At 36.0% G+C, this 22,065-nt stretch overlaps 1 protein-coding gene across 1 annotated transcript in view; it reads right to left on the bottom strand.

The window, feature by feature from the left end:
• Positions 1 to 534: 534 nt before the first annotated feature.
• LOC134759526 (uncharacterized protein encoded by LINC01619) overlaps positions 535 to 22,065 on the bottom strand; it is a 73,961-nt gene continuing 52,430 nt past the window's right edge. Inside the window, exons 2-3 of the mRNA XM_063712220.1 lie at positions 2,077 to 2,173; positions 535 to 773 (exon numbers count right to left, since the gene is read on the bottom strand). Of these exons, the coding sequence (XP_063568290.1) occupies positions 557 to 773; positions 2,077 to 2,173 (314 nt within the window). The 3' untranslated portion in view covers positions 535 to 556. The remainder of the gene's footprint in view (positions 774 to 2,076; positions 2,174 to 22,065) is intronic.

The following is a 22,065-nucleotide window of genomic DNA, read 5'->3' on the forward strand; positions in this document are numbered from 1 at the left end:
TGTATTATAGCCTTTTATGTTCTGCATCATATGCCTTTCTTGCCAACCAGATTGTGAATTCCAAGAAAGTAGGTAAATGCCTTTGTATCATGTTATTCATCTTTGGGAAGAAAATTTAACAAAGTGATTAAGGGAATGAGTTTTGAATCAAACAGATCTGAATGCGAATCCCAGCTCTGACATTAACTAGCTGCATGCCCTTGAGTTTTCTGGAACTCGGTTTACTAATGTATAAAATGGGGCTATTTCATAAAGTTTTTTAAGTGACTAAATGCATTAAAGTATATGTATATAAAATATTTAGCATAATGTTGATATGCAATATGTTCTTGATGAATGGTAGCTATTATTATAATTAATTATAATTAACTTGGTATTCTCAGCCTCTCATAATAAATTATCAATAAATACATATTGAAGGATAAGATAAAAGAACAAATGAAATACACATACTGTATATACATATGCATATATACACATACTGTATATACATATGCATATATACACATACTGTATATACATACACATACATACACATGACAGTGCATATACATAATCATCCTTCCGTGACAAATTGCATTGCTCTCTGCTTATCTGAGCTCTCAAAATGCAATTGGTGGACCTGCAGAGGGTATATGAGAGAAGGGAAGAAACTGATCACAAAAGAGTTTGCAGGGAATGTTCTTGGTAGCAGTTGTACTGTAAGCAATGACCTTACGAAGCACATAGGTTTCCCTCTGTGAGTGCCAAATTTGCCAGCCTCCTTCTGACACCTGGACAAAAACACAAAAACATCATTCAACCCTTGGATGATGATGTTGATAATGATGATAACGATGAAGATGATAGCTAACATTTACTGAACAACTTCTATGTGTCAATCCCTCTCTACTCTCCCACTATAGCCCTGGGTTAGGTAACATTGTTTTAATTTTACAAATAATGTAAATGTGACCTCAAGAAATTAAGAAATTATTTTAGTTTATTCTGAAAATAGGTGGATGTTTCAAGACCCAAACCACCACACGAAGGTAGCAAGAGCAGCGTGCTTCTCATCCATGACTAGGCAGGCTAGCAAAGGGAAAAGCAGAGGTGATCAGGTCTATGTCCGCTTGCCGGAATTAGTCATGGCAGAATTCAGGAAGCAAGGAGACGTGGCCTTCAACTTGCACTTCCTTCTCCCAATAGTCTTTTTTTTTTGCACAAGTCATTATAAATCGCCTGGTCTCACACCATGAATGACTGTAAAATCCTGGAAATGTCTGCATTCAGACTTGGCATTTTCCCCCCTAAGACACCAAAGGGGTTAATGTCTAGCCAGTAATCAAAGTCTGGCAGCTTCTACTCCACACATAACGGGCATTGTTGTTCCTAAGAGTTTGTCTGTTTTTTCTGGCAGGCTTTACTGTTTGGAACCAATTCTAAAACAGAAAAGGAAAGAGTCAATCTGCATTTTTTATGCACACATGCAACAAAACATAAGGCTGGTCATAGAACTGTTGTTTTGCTAGATTTCCAGGAAAGTTGTTGGCTTACTGTTGAAAGAAGATGACTTATTGACTTAAAATTCATCTACCTCAAAAGGGAATTCATTTATGTATGTAAGTGAGACGCACATAATATCCTAAGGTGCTGCCTTCTCTCAGATATGAAGCAACACATTACAACTGTATTAGCTGATAAGTGAACTGTGGCTGGCCCATCCATCTGCACATAAAATCCATTTGTGTGACGTTATTAATGTGCATGCTCATCAACCTTCCCAGGTCACTTGTAATCTCAGGACATGTTTGTCACTCCCACCTGATGGGCCCCCAGATGTTTCCATCCGAAGCCACGTGAATATGTCTTACTAAGTCACCAATACAACAAAATCCCATTACAAAACACCCGACTCTATTCCAGTGGAAAAGGCCAGGTTTTCTTTTTCTTAAATTTCCAATCAGTCACAAATCAACACTTTTGTATAAACGAAAATCATGCACTTAGATGTCAAAATAATGCACTTAGATGTCACTAGCATTCTTAAATTGTTATATAAGTTTCTAAATAATTACTCATAGTTTCTGTACTCACCTTGTCATGAACCAATAACAAGCACTTTGCAGATCAAACTCATCCATGGACCACACTTTGCTAGACCACTTTCTAGATGAAGGTTTCCAAACCTTTTCTATCAAGGATGAGAGGGCAAATATTTTAGGATTTGCAAGGCATGACTCAATTCTGTTGTTGTAATGTAAAAGCAGCCAGAGATAATAAGAAAATTAATACACTGTGTTCAATAAAACTTTATTTATAAAAGCAGACCTCAGGAGAGATTTGGCCCACCAGCTATAGTTCACCAACCCTTGGATGATGATGTTGATAATGATGATGATGATGATGATGATAGCTAACATTTACTGACCAACTTCTATGTACCAGTCCCTCTCTATTCTCCCATTATAGCCCTGGGTAAGGTAACATTGTTTTAATTTTACAAATAATGAAAATGTGACATCAAGAAACTAAGAAATTATTTTAGTTCATTCTGAAAATAGGTGGATATTTCAGGACCCAAACCACCGGCCCTAGGCTCACACTATACTACATATATAATGATCGAGACATCTTTTTCACAATTAATAAAAAAATTTAAAAATATTAGTATAATCTTGGTCATTTTCTTCCTTTTATCTCCCCACCCATCATCCACCTCAACAGTACTAAGGTCTTAGTGAAAAATCATTCCAAAGAGTCTGTATATAGAGCAAGAGCCAGGCATGAATACAGTCTAAAACAAACACACTCATTCAAACATACATTTATTCATTCAATAAATATGTATTGGGTGCTTACTCTGTATCAGGCATCAATCCAAGCAATGGGGCTATAGTAGTGAACAAAACACACAAGATCCTGTCCTTAAAAAGCTTACATTCTAGTATGAGGAAGCAGACAATATGCAAATAAATATATTATGTCGAGTATTAGGATTCAGGGTTCAAAGAAAAATAAAGCAGAGTAAATAAGAGAATAGAGAGTGACAAGGTGATTTTTTTAATCTAACTCTTTTATTATCTCTTCTTCACCAACTAAGATATGTACACTCCCAGCAGAGCTGTACTTTCAAATGTATCTACTAGGTATAAGCACATATTTACAAGATGTTTTTGTACCATATTTGTACCAGTTATTTTCCCCATAATTGTATAAAAAAAGACACTGAGAAAGAAACTATTTCATTAATTCATGCTGCAAATATTTATCGAGCACCTACGCTGGGCCAGGTGATATTTTTAAAACAGGGAATCCAATAGTGAGCAAAATGAACAAAGATGCTTGCCCTCATGGACTTCCATCATGGCCAGGAGAGTGGGAAAATAAACAAAAAACATAATAAACACATGTTAGAAGGTGATATGTAAAATGGAGAAAAGAAACGCACAGCAAGATAAGGAGATCAGGAGTACAGAGGAGAAACGAACAGGTTATAATTTAAAATAGTTGAACAACTTTCCCTTGATCAGGTAGTATGCAACTAAAATAACCCCCATTTGAAAATCAAGCCCTGGTTTTTAGTTCATTCATTCCTACAGTCAGTGTGTCATCAACTAAAAGAAAACACAGGATGTTTTGTGTTGAATGTTCTATTTAAGTCCATAGAAAGAAATGTTATTCTTTCTAAGTCATTTTTGCCCTTCCCTTTCCCTTGCTTCAGAAAAAAATATTAGGGAGCTGGCAGCTGAAACAATGTAGGGATGGGAGAGGGGAAAGGAAGGAAAAACTAAAGGCCAACATTCACGCCGGGTGACTGTTTTAACAAGGATGTAGCTGTGGTCCAGCCCTCCTGGATCCCAGGACAGCCTTGCTAAGAAGCCCACAAAAGCAATGAGGACAGACAGTGAGCATTTTCCATTAAGTGTGGCATTCACTTTTTTCAAAAAGTAATGAGATGTTAATATAGATTTGAATTTTAATCAGATTTAATATGGGAACAGAGTATTTTTTTGCAAATGTGAAATTTTTCTAGGCTTTTAGGAAAATGTCATCCATATAAAGGCTAACTACCGTTTTACATATAAAACTGCCATTCTTCATTGGTTTTTCAGGAAAGAAAAAATATGACGATACAATGAAATATTATTGCAAAGATTTCTTACTTCTTGTGAACATTAATGGTTTCTGAGGGTATTTTAAAAATCAAACTAAGAACGCTTGTAAGCTTAAGGCAAGGACTACAGAATTTCAGTTAATAAATCACGAAAAAAGACATAACAAATCTATTTCTTGATAATAATAGTAATAATTTAAGAGCTCTCAACAAATTCTTTAAAATATCATGTAGACTTAGTGCTAGAAATGCCAATAGCAGTAATTCTTCCTCAAACCAAAAGGGGTTCAAAGTCAGGACTGCATGTCCAGAAAAAATATACTTAGTAACTACCACTCTCTGCTGCCAGCAATATCAATACTATTATCTCAGATGTATTGTGTTAACAGCTACTGTATATCAGGCATTTTTCTAAATCCTTTTACAGACTGTAAAATAAATACTTTAGCAAACCCTTACCATAGCCACGTGAGAGAAATATTGTTCCCATTTAACAGATGACAACATTGGCTTAGAAATGTGACATAACTACCCAAGGGCGTACAACAACTAACACTGGAATCTAATCCACATGTGTCTGATTCTGAAAGTAGCACCTTGGCCCATATTTTCTCCCTTCTTTTTTTTCCTCTGCATTACTTTTTCCCCACATACTCTTCCAAAAATACGTACTTATTTTACAATTTTTAAAAATTTTTTGGAATATAATTTTTACATATTTACTACATCTAGTTGATTCACCAATCAATGTATTCTGTAAACCTCAGGAAAGAAGTCCTCTGGGTTGTTACAGGGCAGGCTGGATCCTGGGAGTCACTATTATCTCGCTTAGATAAATCAAGCTGTTTTCTACATGACTAGTTTATCTAACAGTGCATTGGTCAGACATCAGATAGGAACTCTCCCCCATCCTCAATCCACTTCCTACCCACCCCCATCCCCAAGAATTCTCTAAAGGCCACTAAAAATCAAAAAGACAACATCAGAATTAGCATTTGGTGGAAATTTGGAGACTAGCGACAGAATTCCCTAAACCTCCTTTTTTCAAGTCTGACTTTTGTATTCCTTAGAGAAAACAAAGGCAAAACCCCTTAAAATTGTGTTTGGGGGATGGACCTTTCCTGCAAGCTTGATATTTTCCATCTGTGCATATATTTGGATGTCTAAGCATGTGTTTATAACATATAATCCCATTATTAAATATACAGAATAATAAGAAAATATATTGGAGAGAGGGAAAACTATTTACTCAAAGGATTTTTTTACATTAAAATAGAAATCTGTACTGCATTCTTTTGCAAAATAAATTGCTAGGAACTGTGAGATGCCCATTTTTCTTTCTAACTCAGACCAGACAGGCAGACTGAGAAACTAAGCAACCTATGGCAAAGGAAGAAGGAAGGTGTGCAATGAGGGAATGAGGTAGCCCAGCTGGTATCCTAATGGGCTGTCCTCAAAACCATTGGCCGAAAATGTCTTAAATGGATTTCCATTTATAAAACTTAAATGTACCCATTTTTAAACTCACATATATAACCTGTAGAAAGATCTGCCTAGGTAGTAAACTTGAATATGTGTATCAATGAATGAGAACATTGGTCTATGGATGTCAAGTCTGGTATGTATCAGAAGCACTTGGAGTGGTTTTTAACTTAGGTAATTTGGGCACCACCGCTGACAATTCTGATTCAGTGGATCTGGGAGGAATTCAGGCATGGGCATCTTAACAAGTCCTTCCGAATCCACCCACATCCAACCACCATGTACGTATATACAGGTGATTCTGAAACACACCTAATTCTAGGCTATTTAATGGAAAAGGGTGGGTAGTTCCTCTATGTTGAGGGAGACAAGGAAGATATTCCACAGGACACCCTGGAGGAAAGGAATCATTCCTGACTTGTCCAAGATGGTAACTAAAAGGTATGTGCAATCTTTATAAGGAGAAACTGATGTCCACAGCTCCTTAACTAATGCATTTGGTTTATAGAGTGTATTTTATTTAAAATTTTAAAGGCTACTGAAATTCATCTCTTGAAACTCTCTCTCACTTATATAACCTTAGACCTATTCTTACACTACCTAGCCCATTCTCTTTATTTCTATTATTGCAGTTTGTGACACATAATTTCTGATGAAGATCAATAGATGCTTCTAAGGGAAAAAATGAAAAACATTAGCTCTTCTCAATGCTCATTAAATTCATATGCACTATCTTGGTCACCTGGGGCTGCCATAACAAAATACCATAAACTGGGTGGCTTGAACAATAGACATTCATTTCTCATGGTTCTCGAGGCTGAGAAATCCAAGATCAAGATACTGGCCAATTTGGTTCCTCAGTGAGGGCTCTCTTCCTGCCTTGCAGACAGTCATCTTCCCACTGTGTCTTCACATAGTCGGAGGTCTGGAGGCAGGGCACAGGGGAGAGAGAGAGAGAGGAGAGAGCAAGCACTCTGATGTTTTTTTCCTCTTCTTATAAGGACACTAATTCCACCATGAGAGCTCCACCCTCCAGGCTCCTAAATCTAATTACCTAAAGGCTTGCATAACCAAGTATCATTACACTGGGAATTAGGGCTTCAACATATAAATTTCAGAAGGACACAAACAGTCTATAACATGTACAAGGATAAACATTATATTCTTCAGAGAAGAGGCCATAAGCACCAGCCAACACATTGATATGCCAGGCCATTATTTCCCCTCAAATGAGTCATTCCCAGTGAGAAAGTTAACTTATTTAAAAGAATGTGAATCCATCTTATTTTCAAAAGAAAAATGCCAATGTCAGTTTCCACTATATCAATAATCATATATTTGTAGAAACAGAATGCTAACAAAGAATAAAATTCAAAAATCCAGCACCCAAGTTATTAACTGGTGACAGTTGCTTAGTTAGTGACATCAACTGTTCAAAGGGAAGCAGGGAAAAATGACTAAAGTTATTCAACCATCTCTTAAATCTGTAATTCTGTCTATGAATTAGCCACTCTACTTCATGCTTCACTGCATATTTTTTGGAGATAGCTAATCTTTCTGATTTAATTTATTTCTCTGAGTTTAGATACTCTTCAGAACATATTTTATAGAAGTACTATAAAGGCTAGTAAACTTAAAAGATGTTTCCATTTATACATGCCAAGGGTAGAACAGTTTTCTTCTCCCCCTATATTTCCCTTAGTTAATACTTTAAAAAGCCAGTGAAATAGCATATATCCTGTCATTTTATTATCTGCTTGCTCCCCTCCAGCCTTCATGGGGAAGATTTTAAGCACAGACATGCTATCAGATCTTTACTCCTGGAAATAAGGAGTTTCTGCAGTGAATAACAGTTACATTCTAATTATATTAATTCAGGCTGCAATTTCTTTGAAATATAAAGGACCTGCTGTCAGGGTGGTGTGGACAATGGAGGCTGAACATGTCAATGACATGACAAATTCCTCAAGCAGAGTGCCAGATGTATTGTTGCCCAGGATCCTTTTTTGAGAGCAAATTCAGTAAGCACTATCAGTGTCAACTCTGGAGTAAGGAATTGGTTCATTTGTTATCTTTCCAAGTTGCAGGTACATCTGCCAGAAGAGTCTGCCAACAGATGAATTGGTAATTAAAATCATTTCCGTGGTTATAGGGAGTGATTCCGAAATTGTTTCGCTTTTATTTCTTTCTTTTCCTGTGTAGAGGAAAAATACTTTGGTGAATATTGATATGAATGTACCATGGGCAATACTAGAATTATGTGATTCATGAGTGCCTCACTATCCACATTCGTACATGATCACCTTTGCTGGGATTTTTCATTGAAGCTTTTCTTATAGAATTTTAAATTTCCATTCTTTGCCAGTTCTGTATGTTAGAATAATACTTGATCTTATAAGTTCTTTGCAGATATAACAATACCTAATATAGGTCAAATACACTTAATAATACCACTCAATTTAAGAAAAGGTATATTGTATCCCTTCTCTATTCAAGCTATATGCTAAAATAAATAATAAATAATATTGATAAATTTAAAATGTTGATAATTTAATTAAAATTAAAAATACATTATATAATATGAAGCAGGTGCTAGTGTAGTATCTGCTCATAGTAGTTACCTAACAAATATCATTTTTGCTCTTCTTTTTTGTCCAGAAAGATACTACTTTGCCATCCGCATATCTATACCACATCATCATCATCATCATCACAACAATGAAAACAAAATAAACTAACATTTATTGACCATTTCCTGTGAGCAATCTAAGCATTTTATATGTATTCGTTTATTTTATCCTTACAAAACTCTGCTTTGTATACTTGTTGTACTATTGAGGAGGATCAGCCAAAGAGAAGTAACTTGCCCACACTGACACCACTAGGAAGTACCAGACCTAGAGATTTTACCCAGGTAGTCTGAGTCTCAAACATTCAAGCTTAGCTACTTTCCAATAATGTCACATGAGACCATGTAAATAAATTAACTACAGTAATTTTCCCAAATTGTGCAATAGCCCATTAATTCACTTGTCTTTTATTACTCATTTGCTTACTCTTTTTTTCTTTTCTTCCTCTTTTCTTTCTCTCCTTCCTTCTTCTTCTTGTGTGTGTGTGTATATATAAAGAGCTATATATATAGAATATATAATTCTATATATATTATATATAATATATAATTCTATATATTATATATAATATATAATTCTATATATTATATATTATATATAATTCTATATATTATATATTATATATAATTCTATATATAATATATTATATATAATTCTATATATTATATATTATATATAATTCTATATATTATATATCATATATATAATTCTATATATTATATATTATATATATAATTCTATATATTATATATTATATATTATATATAATTCTATATATTATATATTATATATAATATATAATATATATAGAGAGAGAGCTGCTTCTCTTTTTTAGCAACAAAGCAAGGTTTTCTACCATCCTCAGAGACTCAGAGGAGTCTTTATGAGAACTACTAAATAGAAAATACTGTTCTAAAATTAAATTTTTAATTGTCTTATGGATTACTTTATTTAAAACTAGACAACAAAGTAGGTTTATAAATGTTGGTGACCTATGAGTTTACCATCAAGTTATTAGGATATGATGTGTGTATACATATATGGATATGTGTATGTAGGTACACATACATATATATAGCTATATATATACACATATAATAGAGCATTGGAACACTTCAAATATGTTTAGATATGTGAGGTCTTAGTGATCTTAACAGAAACAACAATTCATGTTTACTTTAGAGGAGAGAACCAACTCATTATTCTGCAAACTGGTAGATGAGGTAAAGAACAAAACATTTTTCCTGGGTTTTGTTACTTTAGATACAAGTAGGAAATGGGGAGGGGGAGAAGTTTCTCCTTACAGAAATACCCAAGTCAATAAATGAAGAATGAATCGTTAGTGGATACATGTTATATTTGTCAAAACCTATAGAATGTATAACACCAAGAGTGAACCCAAAGAAAGAATGGACTTTGAGTGGTAATAACGTGTCAATGTACATCCATCAATTGTAAACAGCTTACCACTCTAGTGAGGAATATCAATAATGAAGGAAGCTATGCATGGGTGGGAGCTGGGGGTATATGGGAATTTTGCATACTTTCCACCCAACTTTGCTGCAAACCTAAAACTGCTCTAAAAAATAAAGTCAATTTTTTAAAATCATAAAATTAAGACATCACCACTTTGCAATAGCTGAAGAATTGATTAATCTAGGCAAAAATCCCCAATAGTTGTTAACATTTCACACATACACATTTCCACTTATGGAAATATATACCACTATTTGTGAAGTAACCTTGCCAAAACCATGGAAGCAGAATCTGATCTCTAGCCATAACTGTGAATTTAGAAGAAGTACATTGTACAAGATGATGAATATGTTTGAGAACACATTCAGGATGGAATCAAGAAAATTCAAATTATTAGAAAATCTTCAGTTGAAACAATCTCGTTTCTCCAATGAGACCAAGAAAAAGGAAAAAAAAGGGACGAAGAAAAAAAAAGTAGAGATGAAGATAGAGCCTACAGGTTAAAAGAGACCCTAGAAATATATCAAATAGTAATAAATTATGAACCTTGTTTAGATCTGGATTTGATTGTTAAAAAAATAGATGGTAAGATAATTGGAGATATGTGTATACTGACTGCATATTTATTGATATTAGAAATTATTGTAATGTTTTTAGGTGTAATAGTGGTATTTTATTTTAAAGAATCCCTGTCTCGTAGAGACCCAAACTGAAAGATATATAGATAAAAAGAAATTAATGCTTGGAGCTTTGTCTCAAAATAACGGGAAAAAGATCCAACTATATGCTGCATACAAGAAACTCATCTCACATGGAAAGGGTTACATGGGTTGAAAGTGAATGAATAGAAAAAGATATTGCAAGTAAATGGAAATCAAAAGGGAGCAGGAATAGCTATACTTATATCAGACAAAATAGACTTCAAGTCAAAAGCTGTAAAAAGAGACAAGCAAGAACATTACATGATAATAAAAGAATTAATTCAGCAAGACAATAAAACAACTGTAAATATATATGCACCCCACACTGGAGCACCCAGACACATAAAGAAAATATTATTAGACCTGAACAAAGAAATCCCAATACAATAGTTGAGGACTTCAACAATCCACTTAGCATTGGGCAGATCATCTAGACAGAAAATCAACAAAAAAAATCAGATTTAAACTGCACCGTCAACCAGATGGACCTGACAGACATTTACAAAACATGTCATCCAACAGCTACAGAATACACATTCTTTTCATCAGCACATGGAATTCTCCTGTAGTGCCTATATATTAAGACTCAAAACAAGTCTCAAAAAATTTTTTAAAAATTAAATTATACCAAGTATCTTATCTGACCATAATAGAATGCAACTAGAAATCAGTAACAAGAGGAACACTTGAAACTATACGAATGCATGGAAATTAAACAACCTACTCTTAACTAATGGATGAAGGAAGAAATTAAAAATAAAATTAGAAAATTCCTTGAAACAAAAGAAAATTGAAATACAACATCCCAAAACCTATGCAACACAGCAAAAGGAGTATTAAGACAAATTTATAACAATAAATACCTATCTCAAAAAATTAGAAACATTTCAAATAAACAACCTAATGATGCATCTCAGGAAACTAGAAAAGCAAGGACAAGTCAAACCTAAAATTAGTAGAAGGAAATTATAAAGATCAGAACGGAAATTAATAAAATTGAGACTAAGAAAACACAATTTTAAAAATCAACCACAAAAAAAGTTGGCTTTTCAAAAAGGTAAACAAAAGTCTCCCATCAACAACAACAAAAACTCCAGGACTAGATGACTCCACTGCTGAATTCTACCAAAGTTTTACAGAAGAAGTAATACCAATTCTCTCAAACTTTTCAAAAAAAATTGACGCAAAGGGAGTTCTTTCTTACTCATTTCATGAGACCAGCACAACCCTAATACCAAAACCAGACAGGAACACATACACAAAATGAAAATTACAAGCCAATATCCCTGATGAACAGAGACATAAAAATCTTCAACAAAATACTGGTAAACAGAATCCAACAACAGATCAAAAAGATAATATACCATGATCAAATGGGATTAATCCCAGGAATGCAAGAATGGTTCAACATACGCAAATTAATAAAAGTGATACATCCTATCAACAGAATGAAGGACAAAAACCATATGATCATTGCAATAGATGCAGAAAAAACATTTGAAATAACTCAACACCGCTTCATATAAAAATTCTCAATAATTAAGTATAGAAGGAAGGTACCTCCAAACAATAAAGACCACATGTGACAAACTCACAGCTAACATCATATTGAATGTGGAATAGCTGAAAGTAAGAACTGGAACAGGACAAGGAGGCCCATTTTCACTACTCTTTTGTGATATGGTACTGGAAATCCTAGCCAGAATAATTAGGGAAGAGAAAGAAATAAAGGGAATCCAAATTAGAAAGAAGGAATTCAAATTGTCCCTGTTTTCACAGGACATGATCTTATATATAGAAAAACCTAGACTCCACCAAAAAACTCTTAGAACTGATAAACAAATTCAGTGAAGTTACAGGATACAAAATCAATATGTGAAAATCAGTAGCATTTCTATACACAATTAATTAGAAATCAAGAAGGCAATCCCATCTACAATGGCTACAAAATAAAATAAAATATTTATGAATAAATTTAACCAAGGAGGTAAAAAGTCTCTACAAGGAAAACTGCAACACACTAATGAAAGAAATTGAAGAGAATACAAACAAACTGAAAAACATCCCATGCTCATAGATCAGAAGAATTAATATTGTTGAAATGACCAAACTACCCAAAGCAATCTACACATTTAACACAATTCCTATCAAAATAGCAATAACATTCTTCATGAAAATAGAAAAACCAATCCCAAATATTGTATGGAACCACACAAGACCTCAACCAAAACAATCCTGAGGAAAAAAAGAAAAAAAAAAGCTGGAGACATTACACTACCAGGCTTTAAAATATACAATATATTTCAAAGCTGTAGTAACTGAAACAACATGACAATCACATACATAGACCAGTGGAGCAGAATAGAGAACTCCAAAATTAATCCATATATCTACAGTCAACTGATTCCTGACAAAGGTGTCAAGGACATACATTGGGGAAAGGACAGTCACTTCCACAAATGGTGATGGGAAACCCAGGTACCCATATACAAGATAATGAAATTAGACCCCCTCATATCATCCTATACAAAAAAAAAAAACTCAAAATGGATCAAAGACCTATATGTAAGACCTGAAATTATAAAACTACTAGAAGAAGACATAGGAGAAATACTTCAAGACATTGTTCTGGGGAAAATAATTTTTTTTTTTTGGTAGAGATGAGGTTTCACCATGTTGCCCAAGCTGGCCTCAAACTCCTGGGCTCAAGTGCTGGGATTACAGGCATGAACCACTGTGCTCAGCCTGGAAAAGATTTTATAAATAAGACCTCAAAAGCACACACAACAAAAGCAAAAACAAAATGGGATTATAACTAAAAAGCTTCTGAATAGCAAAGTAAATAATCAATAGAGTGAAAAGATAACCCACAGAATAGTAGAAAATATTTGCAAACTACTCATCCAAAGGGCATTAATATTTAGAATATACAAGGATCTCAAACATCTCAACAGGAAAATAAAAAATCTGATTTTAAAATGGACAAATGATCTGAACAGACATTTCTCAAAAGAAGACACACAAATGGCCAAAAAATACATGAAAAAATGCCCAACATCACTAACCACTAGGCAAATGCAAATCAAAACCACAATGAGGTATCATCTCACCCCAGTTAAGATGGCTATTATCAAAAAGACAAAAAATAACAAATGCTGGTGAAGCTGCAAAACTAAGGAAGCTCTTATACACTGTTGGTGGGAATGCAAACTAGTACAGCCACTATAGAGAAATGCATGAAATTTCCTGAAAAATCTACAAATAGAACTATCATTTGATCCAGCTATCCCCCTACTGGGCAATTATCCAAAGGAAAGAAAATCAGTGTATCAAAGAGACATCTGCACCCCCAGCAGCACCATTCTCAATAGCCAAGATATGGAATCACTTTAAGTATCTAACAACAGATGAATGGATGAAGAGAATGTGGTAGGCTGGGCTCAGTGGCTCAAGCCTATAATCCTAACACTTTCGGAGACTAAGGTGGAAGGATTTCATGAGGCTAGGATTTCAAAACTAGCCTAGGCAGCATAGAAAGACCCCATCTGTACAGAAGGAAAAAAAAATTAGTCAGTCACGATGGTCCAGCGTACTGTAGTCCCAGCTACTCAAGAGTCTGAGGAAGGAGGACTGCTTGAATCCAGAAGTTGGAGGCTTCAGAAAGCCATGATCATACCACTGCACTCCAGCCTTGGTAATAGGGAAAGAACCTGTCTCAAAAAGTAAAAGAAAAGAAAGGAAATGTGGTATATATACATAATGGAATACTATTCAGCCTTTAAAAAGAATGAACTCTTTATTCATGGCAACATGGATGAAACTGGAAGACATTATTTTAAATGAAATTAGCCAGGAACAGAAAGTTAAACACCACATGTGGAAGCTAAAAAAAAAGTTGATCTCATAGAAGTAAAAAGTAGAATAGAGGATGATAGAGGCTGGGAAGAGAAAGGGGAAGAAGGAGGATAGGGAGAAATTTGTTGAAAGACAGTACAGCTAAGTAGACAGAATAAGTTCTAGTGTTCTGTGGCACTGTAGGATGCCAATTGCCAATAATAACATATTACATAGTTTTAATTACCTAGAAGAAAGGCATTGAAGGTTTCCAGTGAAATGAAATGATAAATGTTTGAGATGATGAACATGCTAATTACCCCTGATAGGATCACTATACAAGTATCACAGCACCACTATGTACCCCATACATTGTGTGTCAGTTTTTAAAATGTTTAAATAAAAAGTAAAAATAAATAAAAAATAATGGGGGGAGTAGATGGTGATTGACAAAATTGACCCTGAATTAGTGAAATAAGCATGGAAGTTCATTATTTCATCTTCTCTCATATATATTTGAAATCTTTTCCAATAAAAGTTTATATATAACTTGGCAATTTACTTTACTTCCCAAAGCCTCAGTTTTCTCATTTATTAAACAGAAATAACAATATCTACAGCAGAGATAATATCTCCTTATAGATTTTTCTGAAATTTTAAATAGTATATTTAAATCACATGGCACACAGTGGCTGTTAGATAATTTGTGGGGACTCAGTTTGACCCATTTATTGCTGAATTGACTGGTCTGAAGTTAGGGAGTTTTTGCACTATTCCTACAGCATAGCAATGCTGGGAGGGTGAGCAAGGGACAAGGAGAACCTATGTCCACAGGAGTCACCCTTTCAGGCACCACAAAGATGCTGGTGGGAGATTTTGGCTTTTTTGTTTTTCTTTTTTTAAAAAGTTCAATCTTCAAATGAGTTACTATTTTTGGATTTGTGAGCCCTGGAATATGCTGGTGCTGGTAGACACACTGGTTTGGCTAAGTGTTTATTCAGTCCCAGGCAACTCCAGGTGCAGGTAGAGAAGGTGCAAATGTATCTTATCTTCCAAAGCCATTTACTCTGGCTCCACCCTCACTTCCACAGGCAGTTTTCTTTCATGAAATACCAAAAATATCAGATTATCTTCAAAACTAAATAATTCTAAACCTCCCAGTTTCCCCAACTCATTCCAATTCTCCCTGATTATTTTCTTTTTGCTTTGCATTCCTGTACTACTTATCCTTATCCTTGTTCGCAAAAGACCAAAGTGTAAAGCAAAAAAATTAAAGAGTGAAGTACAGAGGCCCCAAGGCCGGAAAAGATTAGATTGCTCAGAGGCACAGTCTGCTCTCGGAGATGATAAGCCCTGAGTAGTTCTTCTGGTTAGTTTTTCAATGGCTGAGTTTTTTTGGCTCTCTGGATACTGCTGGAGACTTGAGTTTGTTAAGAGCTAACCCTGGACTCTCTCCAGTTCCTGCCTGCATGTCAATTCATCTTATTTCTAATAAAGCCAATTCTTATTTTTCTAACTTGTTTCCAATTCTCAAATGTAGCTCCAAAGAAAACAGAAAATAATTAAAATGTCAACACTTCTCTGAAAAAGAACATAAACTCTCTTTGGATTTTCTTCCCATTGGAAATGTTACTTTCCTCCAAGGTGCCTGGGCCCCGTGCGTGGCAACCAACTGTCACCCGCAGCAGACCCATCAGGCAATGCACATAAATCCCCTCTGTTCATTACTCTCGTTTGCATTTCTTCTTCTTCCTTACCATTTTCCAAATGGAGAGATCCTATAAATGAAGTGTTTATGCTTGTCTCTTATAATGGACTAATATCTATGCCAATGTAATATATCCAAATTGTATGCAGTATGAAATAAGCTCCAGCAGCAATAAGCTATTTAATCTAATGTGGAAAAAGCAATGTGGAGCCTAACAGCTTATTATTTAGTGCAGTGCAATAAATTAACTAAGCACCATTTTGCATAATAAGAGCTGATTATTCCTTTTACCTTTATTTGGATTGGTTTGGATGGATTATGACTGTCTTCAGAGTTAATCGGGTTTACGTGAAACAACTTCTTTTTTAAATGTATTCCATTAACGAATGAAATAAGGAAGAGCAAACACGTGCCATCATTTTGCAATTGGTGTTTTTGAGTTCTTCTTTCAGAAGAACTCTTTAGTTGGAAAGAAGCCAGTATTTGTCTCCCACCTCACCCTTTTTCTACTTTTCCCTGTAGATTCCTGCCATTCCCTTGACTCGATTTTTCAAAGCACTTTTAGTAAAACACTTGGTTTCCTCTTTCCAGTATCTCTCCAACCCTGGCCTCTCTCAACCCCACACTCAATTACTTAGCACTTTGGGGCACATATCAGACTGACCAGCACCACTGGTCAGTAAGTGTAGCCGTTCTATCTAGTGTTACAGCCAGACCTCCCACCAAAGGTCTCCAAAATGCATCAATAAGTATCAAAACACATGTCAACAACAATGGCTGCAGCAAATCATCATAACTAGCATTTTAGAGAGCTGAACATGATGCAAGCACCTTAAAGAGGTATCTTATAGTAACCCCATAAGGTAGATATCATCATCATCATCCCTATTTTACAAGTGGAAATTCTGTCTGATCAAGATTAAATATGAGGGCTTGATTCTGAATAACATCAAAATCTGTGTAACATGTTATATTATCTGCTGGGGGGGGGGTAAAAAATAAAACTTGTTAGCGAAAAAGTGTCTCTTTGTTTCTGCATTACTGTCCAGGGAAAAACAATTCAAAGCGGGTATCCTACTTGCAGTGAGGCCAAACCTTTATAATCACTTAGATGAGGTTATTTTTACAGTACTTAGGATACATGTGGGGTCTGCCACCTCTGCCCTTTATAGAGATTTGCATTCCTTTTCTGGATTTATAAACTGCTTGGGGTTAGGTCATGTATTTTCTACATAATAAGACATCAGTGTGGTATAATGTCTGAGTCAGAAAATCCTAGGTTTTTGGGTTTTCTTGTTTGTTTGTTTGTTTGCTTGCTTTAGAGACAGGGTCTCACTCTGTCCCCCAGGCTGGAGTGCAGTGGCACAATCAGTTCACTGCAGCTTTGACATCCTGGGCTCAAGTAATCCTCCCATCTGTCTCCTGAGTAGCTGGGACTACATGGATGCACCACCACACACAGCTAATTTTCTAATTTTTTTGTAGAGTTAAGATCTAAGTATGTTGGCCAGGCTGGTCTCAAAGAAAATCCCACTTCTGGGATCAAGTGATCCACCTTCCTCGGCCTCCCAAATTCCTGAGATTACAGGCATGAGCCACTGCACCTGACTGAAAACCCCAGGTTTTAATTTTGGCTCTATTTACCACTAACTATAGCAAGCTCTAGTCTGCTTTAAAATAAAAGTAGGTAAATATACTTCATAGAGCTGTTAAAGACAGTAAATGAAATAACATACACACATAGCACAGGTGATGAAATCAATAAATTCTAGTTCTCTCTCTCTCTCCATACTCATTCCAACTCTAATATCTAAGCATCAGTTTTCTACACATGGAAATATTCCATGGAAGTGTCAAGGACAGTAAAGTGTGAATGAAAGCCTGACTGAAACTCTTTCCTTGCATTATTTTCTCTTAACAATAATTCATTGCCACATATTTACCCGTCTCACCAAAATGATATTTTTAAAAAGTGATTTTAATTCTACAACTTTTAATTCTACAACAATTCATAAAGTGAGTAAAGGTAACTGTCATTCATATCTAATAGCCCTTTTCTTCTAAATTCTCCTTCTCTATTGCTTCATTTCTCTTCTCCAAGTTGTGGCAGTAAGTGCCACTGATTATCTAAGGAAGCTTTGGATCAAGGTCAAGGACATCTAATTTTAAACTTTATCTCCTCACTCTTCTGACATGAAACTTTCCTTTCAATTTAGGAGAAAAAAAAGAGCTAAGAAGAATAGCAAAAGACAAATCTGAAGTCTTTCAAAACTTTAAGGAGAAATTCAAGAAGAAGCCAAATTGTGATGTCATACACACACATGAAAAATTATATGGCAAATTTTACTTAACATTATAAATGGCTTCAAGTTTTAAAGATGCATGAGGGGAAACATCATTCTTTGGACATATTTACACATTGTTGGGTTCTGAATGAAATGCTTCATAACAAAAAAATTATGGACAGTCTTCTTCAATGAATGACAAGTTGTTTCATCTTTGGTTTATGACATCTTTTCCTTTAGAGAACTCGAACTGTTTAATTTTTTTTGAGTTAAAGGAAGAACATTATTTGATGGAATTTGAGTTGATAAAATGACAGCTCAGAGAGATTAAGTAAAATATACAGAGCCACACAGAAAATTATTGTCCGATATTTAAAAATTTTGAATTGAGAGAGTGGGAAAGCTTTAAAAAGAAAAAAAAAAGACAATATGCTGGGTAGAGCAGCTTACTTGAGAATTAAAATTTTGTTCTTGAGTCTCCCTCTCAATGCCCTAAAGGAATGCACAACCTAATTGAATGTGGGAGGCAGTGGGGGCATATATGAGTTGAAACTTTGCCTAGAATGCTGTGTAGGGGAAGAAAAGTGATGCTTAAGGTTGAGCCTTCCAGAATGAGTTGGACTTCCCAAGATCAACGCTGTGAAGTAAGAGTGATGAGTTGGGGAGGAGAAGGCATTCCAGGCAGATGGCAGGCTGTGCTTGGCATGAAAACATGGGTGTAAATCTGTTATGTTGTGAACAATGAAGGGGCTAGAAGCTAGATCATGATTAGGTTTGCCTTTTGGAAAGATGAACCTGACAAAAATAAAGGGTAGAGCTAAACTTGGGACTAAAGAGACCAGCTAAGGAGCTCTTATCATTGTCAAGGGTGTTGGCGGGGGTAGGGGGGTCCACTCTGTAACACTTATTTAATTGAGTTGAGAAATGTGGATCACCCATCAAAGCTGGTCCTCATGCTGCACATCCTACTCTTCTCGCATATAAATCACATTGCATCTCAGCAAATTACAAATAATGTCTTGTATCTCTGGGATGGCTCTAAATGACAAATCTGTTCAAGCCACGGTTGAAAAGAAAGAAAGCTGAGGACAGGATCCTGGAGGACATGGGTCAATAAATTGCTGAAAGAGCAGAGAAATCCATGAAGTCTCCCTGGTGGAAGAACGAAATCCCAGAGAGCTAAAAGGTGTAAGGCACCAGAGAAGTCGATCAGACGCAGGGAAAGGAAGAGCATGGGAGGAGGCCAAGTAGAAAGGGCAGACCCACAGAACAAAGCCTGTAAAAGCAGAGTTTCAGGGTCATTGATGGCTCCTAACAGAACAATTTGTATGGAATAAGAGTACAGAGATCCTATATTACAAGTAAATTAAGTAAATTGGGTCAGGGGTAGAAATGGCTGGTATGGAGCATTTTTTTTTTTTTTTTTGAGACGGAGTTTTACTCTTGTTGTCCAGGCTGGAGTGCAATGGCGTGATCTCGCCTCACCGCAACCTCCACCTTCCAGGTTTAAGCAATTCTGCCTCAGCCTCCCGAGTAGCTAGGATTACAGGCATGCGCCACCACACCCGGATAATTTTTTGTATTTTTAGTAGAGATGGGGTTTCTCCATGTTAGTCAAGCTGGTCTCCAACTCCCGACCTCAGGTGATCCACCTGCCTCAGCCTTCCAAAGTGCTAGGATTACAGGCATGAGCCACCGTGCCCGGCCTGGAGCATCTTTTTAAGAAGTTTAGCTATGATAGGAAGGAAAGAGAGTGGCTATAGCCAGAGGGGCATGTGGAATGAAGGTGGGGACTTTTTTCATTTCTTTTTTTAAATGGTAGAGAGATTTGGGCATGTTTAACGATAGTAATGAAGATAGAAAAAGAATTTAACCTGGGAATATTATGACCAGCAGAAACACAGATGTAAGAAATGAATGCTTTGGATGGGGAGGGATACAGTTATCTGTGAGTTAAGAAAGGAGAATTTAATCAAAAGGAAGAAAGACAACCCCGTTTCTGATGATCATATATAAAACGGCACAGTGGAAAGAACACTTTAGACTAGGAGTCTCCAGCCTCCAGTCCCAGTCCATGGCCTGTTAGGAACCAGGCCACACAGCAGGAGGTGAGCAGCAGGTGAGCACAGAAAGCTTGGTCTGTATTTACAGCTGCTTTCAATTGCCACATTACCGCCTGAGCTCTTCCTCCTGTCAGTTCAGTGGCAGCATTAGATTCTAATAGGAGTGTGAACCCTATTGTGAGCTGCGCATGCGAGGGGTCTAGGCTGCGTGCTCCTTGTGAGATGCACTCCTTATGAGAATCTAACGCCTGATGATCTGTCATTGTTTCCCATCACCTCCAGATGGAACCGTCTAGTTGCAGGAAAGCAAGATGTCAGGGCTCCCACTGATTCTACATTATGGTGAGTTGTATAATTATTAATATTTCGTTATATATTACAATGTAATAATAATAGAAATAAAGTGCACAATAAATGTAATGTAATGTGCTTGAATCATCCCAAAACCATCTCCCATCCCGGTCCATGGAAAAACTATCTCCCATGAAACGGGTCCCTGGTGCCAAAAAGGTTGGGGGCTGCTGTTTTAGACCCTAAAGAGTCACTCACATTCAAAGTCAAATCCCAGCCTTATCTCTAACTAGCAGCGTCCCCCTTGACCAACACTTGATCTAAAACTCAGATTTTTCATCCACAAATAGTGATAAACACACCTGCCTTAATGAATGATGGGAGGATTTCAATTTCGATGATTCCCTGCTGACATCTCCTATTCTCTTCCCAGCCTGACTTCTCCCCCTAGCACCTATAACTTTCTAACATACTCAGTATTTTAGTGATTTATCTCAGTTATTATCTCTCTCTCCTAAGAGAATGCAAACCAAACAAGAGTAAGAATGTTTTCCTATTTTGTTCACTGCTACATCCTCAGCATTACAGTGCCTAGCACCTGGTAGGTTATCAATTTTTAAAAAAGTGAAATAAATAGATTAATGGTTAGGATACTACAGAGCAGTTTCTCAACTTTGACACCACTGACATTTGGAGCCAGATGATTAATTTGCTTGAGGGGGTAGGGGCTGTCCTGTGCCCCATGAGATGTTTAGCAACATCCCTGGCCTCTAACCACTAGAGGCCAACGGCACCCCACCCCCAGCTGTGATGAGCAAAACTGTGCACAGACGTTGCCAAACGTTCATGGAGGGGCAAAATCATTCGGACTTGAGAGCCTCTGCAACAGGGTAAGTGCTAGAGATAGTAGCTTTTAATATTATTTTAATAGGGGAAGAAATGCAAAATCAAAGTAACATTTGATCATCAAATTCTCCCACAACCTGCTTAATTTGAGGTGGAGAAAAATACTGCTGCTGAGATGGTGCTGGCTTCACAGTAAACTGACATTTTACTTATTATTTTACCAAGAAACATGTTTAGAAGAAAACACCTCCGTAAATCAAAAAAGTGCCTCCTAAGCTTCTTGTGTGTTAGTCGAATGTGAGAGATTTTCTTTTTTGTTACCTCTCTGAACAAACAATAATAGCAAAAGTAATCATTCCTATCCATACAGTCTTATAACATCAAAGCTAATAATGTATGGTAGATAATTCATGGGCCAACACTTTAAAAATACTAATATCTTAGCCTCTATATTCTAATTAATGAAGGATTATAAGGTACCAGAAGACACAGCTGCAGTTTTCCTTTTTAGGATTATCTTTCCCTTCAAATTTTCTGTTTTTACCAGTCCATTCCTTTGCTTTAAATAGAAACCATTGTCTTGTATTAAGATGGCTAATATTGATCTTTCAGAAACATGAGGATCTCATAAAACGGAGACACTTCCAAAAATT

This window comes from Pongo abelii, chromosome 10 (assembly GCF_028885655.2).
Source record: "Pongo abelii isolate AG06213 chromosome 10, NHGRI_mPonAbe1-v2.0_pri, whole genome shotgun sequence".
NCBI classification, from domain to species: Eukaryota; Metazoa; Chordata; class Mammalia; order Primates; family Hominidae; genus Pongo; species Pongo abelii.